Genomic DNA, 7,013 nt, shown 5'->3' with positions numbered 1-7,013 from the left:
ACTATTGTCAAGAGTGACAGCCTAGATGGTTGAAAGCAGTGATCCATTTTGAAAGTTTTAAAAATATAAATTAATAAGAATTTAAAAATTAGAAAAAAAAAAGTTATATTTACAAATAAAAATAAAAATAACAATTTTAATGACGTCGAATGCAGATTTTCATCTTTTTCGGAACATATATATATATATGTATGTATGGAGAAGAAATCAAACATCAGAGCACATCTCTATCCGGCAATAACGTGAATACATGTTAGAAAAGCAACTCCACAAATATGATTAGAATTAGAATTGAGCACTTCTACAACCCCCATCTATAATTTACACAACCAAATATTCAACCATCAAAATCAATCATATACCATTGAAAGGCAGAACTCATTGTTGAAGAAATCAATCAATCAATAAAAAAAAAACATGACTGCCATTAATAAAAAAAACATGATGGTAACCAAACTAGACAATCCAAAAACTTATGGAAACTGAAAACACCAAACTTCTCTTTTTTCTTTCTGAACTATATATTTTCTTGCCTGGAGCTCGAGCTAGAACTTGAGTCATTAGAGATTTTGTTTTCTTACCTTTAAGGTTCAGACTTGATTTTTCAGATGCTTCTTCATTAGCAGCATTCTCACTGTTTTCTTGAATACCAGAGCATTCTGCTGTATTTCAGATGATCCATTTCAAATGTCTGAAGAATATGGCAGCTCTGCTGAATTAGATTCCGGGCTTTGTTGGAAAGCTTTACAGGTATCCTCTAGAGATCTTACCTCAACAACAGGTAATTTTGGATTGGTATCTGCTTGATCCTGTGGGTCCTCAATCATACTTGGATGAATTACTTCATCAACATCGATCCCTTCATAAAGTTGCTTGAAAGCCAAATCAATATCTTCTACTGATCTTGCTTCAAGAACAGGCTGATCAACATTGGCCTTGGTCTTCGTATCCTCCGGTAAGACTGCAGATTCCGTATTGGCAATATGAGATCCCTCTGGTAAATCAGTTTTCCTGAGATTGAAGTCCCCAATGGTATCCAATTCAGAGAGAATTATTTCATTAATCTCTTTAATCTGTTTATCCTCTTCATATATTTCTGCTGCATGATTAAAGTGTTCTGATAGATCTTGAGGGCTGCCCTCACTTTCCATTTCATTTAGGATCTGCTCTTTCAAATCTCGATCCGTTGGCAATGAATGTTCAGGACTCTCAGCAGGAAAAGTAGATTCCGAAGTCATGCAAGTGTAGTTTGCTGAAAGTTTGTCCTCAGACCCAGGAATTTTAAGTAAATCAACATCATTGTTGCCAAAGTCTAATTCCAGTGTAGACTCCATTGCAATAATAGATGGTTCCTGAATCAGAGTGGCCATAGTTTCATGTCACTGTTTTAATTATAATTAGGGCATGCAAATACCATAAAATGTGAGATAGATCACGCAAAATGCAGGAAACATAGTACTAAATCTAGCAAGCACACTAGAGGAAAAAGGGTGCATATGAAAGCAACTGAAACAGGTGCATATGAAAGCAACTGAAACAAACATTTCGACCTCCAGGGAAAATTCAGATATCCAATGAAATTCGGACAAATAATGCATTAATGCCTTGGTATTTAAGTGTACATGCAATAAGAACACTTCATACTCAGTAAATCAATCACTCAGCCCTATGAAATCTTAATTATCCATAACTATATTAATTTGATTATCATATAATATAATCCAAGTTCAATTAGCTACTTCAACATGATTACTTGACTCAAAAATAGTATCATTGCTGGCATTAAAGGTTCTTTTATAAAAATAAGGCAAAAGAAAGAAAAAGAAAGATAACATCTGATATTTAACAAATTAAAGAAATTATTGAAGGCAAAACTTGCAAAATATGGATAAGATTACTCTTCAAAGAAGTATGTCAATTCAGCCACATGAGGTAATTTAAACAAATATAAGAAATTCCTTTGAAAACTTACCTCCAGCTTATCATGTTCATCAATGGATGGTTCATCCGTAGATTTAGACAGCATCAGCTGTTTCTCCAATGCTGGTGGGTTTTCTCTAGAAGGCAGAGCTTGATAACTAGAGTTAAAAGGAATTCCCTCCAAATTCATATCATGGTCAACATCACAATCAATCTTTGAATCCGAATATATTGGTTGAACTTGACCCATTTCAGAGTCAGTTTTAAGCACCTCCCTGAGGTTAGCCTTTGAAGGGTTAACTTGAGCCACTGTTATGTGATAATATTCATCCTCTGTGGATGAACTTTCATCATTGTAAGGCATAGCCTGGTGAGTCAAAGCTGTGGAAGACAACTCCTCACCCTTATCATGGTGGGCTTCAACATCAAGACTTGCATCCAAGTTTGACAAATGCATTTGACAGCATTCAGTCTGGATGATTTCTTCCTTGGGCCTAGCACCACCCCCTACTAAGTTATGCTCTGATGAACTTGACGAATGTATTTCATATAGCTCAAGCAGAGTGTCTTCCTTTACAACTGCATGCCAATCTCCTGGTGCAGCCTCTGAAAATTCAACGGGGTTCATCAGATGCTGTTGTTCTTCTGGTAAACAATCCAAAATCTTACCCATTCCTTGCTCAGCAGCAAGACTCATCTCTGCACCAAGGCTCAATAAGTCCTCTTGATTCTGGATAAAGCTGTCTTCCTTTTTTGAGAAACTGTCCTCCAATCCTTCGTCAGAAGATGACGAGCCTGCATCTGTTGAAACATATTCAACCACAGATTTAGGCACCGGTGATACATTATGATCGGAAAAAGTGGAAGAAAACCCTGATGAACCAGCATATATACCATCATGCACACTGATCTCTGGTAGATCCCTTACCCTTGGTTCGTTTTCAAACAAATCCAAGGATGCTGCATGCATCTCTTGAAAACTAGAAGTACCCTGTTCTCTTGTTTCACCATGCCCTTCAGGTTCCTTATCAATTGACTCAACAAACATTGAGGGTGCACCCATTTCAGATGTCTCAGTTTGTGCCTCAGAAGATACAGATGAAAATGAGAGGATCTTCTCAACTGATGGACTTGAATCATAAACAGGTTCACTATGCTGATTATCATCCACCACCCTAGTTGTAAAATGGAATTCTGATTCTTCAAATGATGGTTGTATGGATATGGAAGATTCTTTAATTTCATGACCTCTCGGTTCAAAACCTGCAGCTCCTACTCCAGTTAAATCAGATATCTTTTCATCTATTTCTGATAACGATGACAAAATGAACCTACTGCTAAAATCCTCGTCAACTGGCCCTGTTCTGGGATAAATGTCACTTGGATTGAGTTCTACATGAGTAGTTGCTCCAGCTTCAGAAAAATTTGATTCTGTTTCAGTCATATTGAATTGCACATGAGCAGTTGCTCCAGCTTCAGGAAAATCTGATTCTGTTTCCATCTGACTTTCTCCATCTCCGAATGTGATCCCAACCACAGCAAGGTGAACACCTCTATTCTCAACTTGATCAACACCTGCAAGCTCAACATCCCCAGACGATATGCTCTCTTGTTCATCATGGAAAGAAACATGATCTTCATTTGTGACCAGTTCAGTTTCTTGAGAAATGTCTTGCTCATATGACTTGTCCTCCTCATCCACAACTGAACTCACTGATGCAGTATCAGGAACAGAACTCAACTTCGACTCACTAACTTCACTTGACTGCCTATGGAATGAAGAAGAGCTAGATCCTTCAGTTACTAAGTGCTCTGGGACAAAATATGGTTTCCACTTAAGCTCTTGCTGAGGAAAACCTAAAGATGCTGGTCCCACATTGAAGCTTTCATGTCTTCGTAAGAAGGCTTCTCTTTGGGGAACTGTTTCCCTTTGATTAAAACCAGCAAACTCCTCCTGGAAACTATCTCCTTTAAGATCAGGTTTTTCCTCGCTCGAGTCGTAAGGAAGATCAAAAGGGTTTCTTCTTGGCTGCAAAATAGTCGGAGCTGACGCCGGAAAGGGCGGTAACCCTAGGTCAGCATAGGAATCATATGGAAATTCAAATGGATTATGTCTTGTTGTAGAAATTGGTGTAATGTTTAAGGGAATATTAGCACTATTCACGTCCATCAGATTCTTCTCAATCATCAATCTCATGTTTTTACGGGCTCTTCTCCTTGCAATAAGATTATCCAATCGTTGGTTTCTTTCGAGCTCTGAAGTCCCCAAATCCATGAGATTCTTTTGATCATCCTCTGTCCATTTGATTGCGGATTTACTTTCATCCTCTTTATCTTCCTTAGCTCCATCTCCCGCATCCTTCTCATCATCGTCATCATCATCTTCCTCCCTTTGGTTTTCTAACTCATCGGACTCAACAATTTCATCATTATTACTATCATGAGACCTCTTTGAGATGGCATCTGAACCATTATCAGAAAACTGAGCTGGTTGTGGAGCTCCAGAGCCCAAAAGCGGATCCAATTCATCAAGCATCGGAATTATATCAGCCATTGAAGCATCAGGAGAGGAACTCTCAGCACCATCAGAACCAAAATCCAACGATTCATCATCACCATCATCCTCATTGTCCACAGCATATTTCCAAGAGAACACCAGAGAATCGAATTCATCATCCCTTTGTTCATCACTGAGATCTTCTCTGAGTTTGCAATCCTCCACTTCAAGATTCCTATCTCCTACTATATCCGTCAAAACATGATGATCATCCGATGCCTGCACCATACTCAACTGGCCTTCACTTCCTAGAATCTCCTCCTGGATTTCCCTCTTCTTCTCCACCAACGAATCATTCAATGATCCCTCTACCTCATCAATCACCCCATTCTCACAATGAATATCCCTAGAATCCAAATCGTCATCCACCAACAGCTTATAATGAACTGAACCATCATCTTCCTCGACTTCACCAACCTCATTATACCAATTAACTTTCTCCTCAGCATTCTTGACTATACCCCACCTCTCCCCTACATGTCTTTCTTCAACAAAATCATCACCACCTACATATCTCTCCACAACAGTATTGTGCTCAGTAGCCCTGGTTTTCAATTCTGGAATATGATGGCTAGCTTTCTCTTCTTCTTCCTTTTCATTGATTTCAGGTATGTATGGTGACCCAAAACTCAATAGTGTACCAAGTAAAACAGCAGTGCAGACCAAAACAGGAGATGCAGTAACCAAAGCAGAAAATAACAAAGGAAATGAGGTATACAAAAGCATCAAAAAGCAAACCAACCCCAAAAAAAATGGATGATTCCAAACTGATCTATAACATATTTTAACTGATATCACCATTAATTTCCTAACTCTAACTCCAAATTCCAATCTTTGAGTTCCCATCTCTCACTATAATGATAAACTTTTTATCTCCTTGACTTCCAAACTGTTAAGAAAAAAAGAACCAGTTCAAAAAAAAAAAACAATTGGATCCAAAAGAAACAAATATATTATAAAATTTATGAATGAACTCACATTAGAGATAGAATTAAATGAAAGACAGAGCAATCAAATTAAGATCAACCCAATAGCTAAAGAGCACAATTAAGAGTTCTCCAGTGATGAAACTGACAAAAAAAAATCAAAATAAAATTTTAAACAGAGCTGAATCACGTAAAATTGAAAGCTTCAAGCAAGAGATAAAAACTCAACAATACCTGGAAAAACCCAGAAACCCCGAGGATTTTAATACTTGGGAAATTGAAACTGAAGGCAACTCTGAAAAAGCTTAAAGACAAAGAAATCATTAATTAAATTTCAGCTCTGTTTTTTTTTTTCTCTTTATTTATTTTTTTGCTTACTTATTAAAACAGCTATGAAGTAGTGATGGTGTCATTCTCTCTCTCTCTCTCTCTCTCTCTCTGTCTCTCTCTCTCTCTCACATTTGTTTATTAAGTAGTTTTGCAGAGAATAGAAAGGAAATGTGGGGTGGCACAAAAAGAAGATCAAGAAAGTGAGTGATCGAAAACGGAAAGGAAAGACGCTTTCTACTTCCTAATATCATTATTACTACGTGTACATGTGGGTTACGTAAGACATGTTATCTAAAATTTATTTAATAATTATTATAGGTGCTAGTAAAGAAGTTATGATGCACCTGAAATTCTATTCTATTTAAAATATAAATTTGTATTTAAAATAAAACATAATAAATAATAAAATATATCATTTGAAATTAATTAATAATATATAAAATATGTACAATATTAAGATAAAAAATTAAATTAAATTATAAATAAAATAAAATTTAAACACATAAATATATTATATTAAGATTACTAAATGTATTCGATTAAAATATATAAATAAATTGAAATAAAATCTTGATTGCTTGGTAAATTTAAGTATGGATACAAGTCCGCATAATTTTTATTCCTTTTTAATTAAAAAGATTAAAATACACTCCAATAATATAATTTGGTTTAAATATAGAAGGTCATTTCTGTAATTTCTCTAATCAAGTTGGTGTCGAGTTGACTCGTGAGACCAACTCAATTAGAGATTTTATTAATAATATAGATACAATTGATGGATGTAATAAAGTGTAGGTCAAATTTTGTTATTAGAACTTGTACTTTGTGTAAATTGTGGATTTAGTGCATGTACTTTAATTTAATCAATTTTAGTCCTTATACTTTTTTCGAATTTTAAAATTTAGTCCTGACGTAATGGTAATAGTTAAATCTATTTTGTTAAATTATGCCATTAGTATAGTATTATGCGTAAAGTTATAAATTTAGTCCATGTTCACTAATTAGATCATTCTTAATGGCTATATATTTTGAATTTCAAAATTTTAGTATTAATGCAAACAACAATCGCTAAATCTATTAATTGATTTTTTTGTTAGTAATATGTAAAAACAAAAACAAAAAAATATATAGCATTTCACATGTGATAATATATTTGACACATCAAATTTTAAAAATAACATAACTTTATGGATTTAATAATTATCATTTAGTTAGGACTAAAATTTTCAAATCTAAAAGTATAAAGACTGAAAATGACCAAATTAAAGTATAAGTATTAA

The 7,013-nt window shown here is 35.0% G+C and overlaps 1 protein-coding gene across 2 annotated transcripts; it reads right to left on the bottom strand.

The window, feature by feature from the left end:
* Positions 1 to 253: 253 nt before the first annotated feature.
* LOC107893779 (uncharacterized) lies at positions 254 to 5,940 on the bottom strand. Of its 2 annotated transcripts, XM_016818867.2 has the most exons (4): positions 5,638 to 5,940; positions 5,456 to 5,547; positions 1,973 to 5,366; positions 254 to 1,352 (listed from the first exon to the last, which is right to left on the bottom strand). In XM_016818867.2, the coding sequence occupies exons 3-4, from the start codon at positions 5,321 to 5,323 to the stop codon at positions 684 to 686; spliced, it is 4,020 nt and encodes a 1,339-aa protein (XP_016674356.1). In that variant the 5' UTR covers positions 5,324 to 5,366; positions 5,456 to 5,547; positions 5,638 to 5,940; the 3' UTR covers positions 254 to 683. The 2 variants fall into 2 exon arrangements, with proteins under 2 accessions (XP_016674356.1, XP_016674357.1); XM_016818868.2 differs by lacking the exon at positions 5,456 to 5,547.
* Between the last annotated feature and the right edge of the window lie 1,073 nt (positions 5,941 to 7,013).

The sequence above is a fragment of the Gossypium hirsutum genome, chromosome A13 (genome assembly GCF_007990345.1).
Source record: "Gossypium hirsutum isolate 1008001.06 chromosome A13, Gossypium_hirsutum_v2.1, whole genome shotgun sequence".
In the NCBI taxonomy this organism is placed as follows: Eukaryota; Viridiplantae; Streptophyta; class Magnoliopsida; order Malvales; family Malvaceae; genus Gossypium; species Gossypium hirsutum.
This window is presented reverse-complemented; position numbering and strand designations above follow the sequence as displayed.

What these genes read in the sequence shown, in the direction of transcription:
- LOC107893779 (XM_016818867.2), bottom strand. Translation starts at nt 5,323, where the DNA reads ATGGGAACTCAAAGATTGGAATTTGGAGTTAGAGTTAGGAAATTAATG. An exon ending in ATGAACATGATAAGCTGGAG is followed by an intron (nt 1,353 to 1,972) that starts GTAAGTTTTCAA and finishes ACTCTGATTCAG; the next exon opens with GAACCATCTATTATTGCAAT.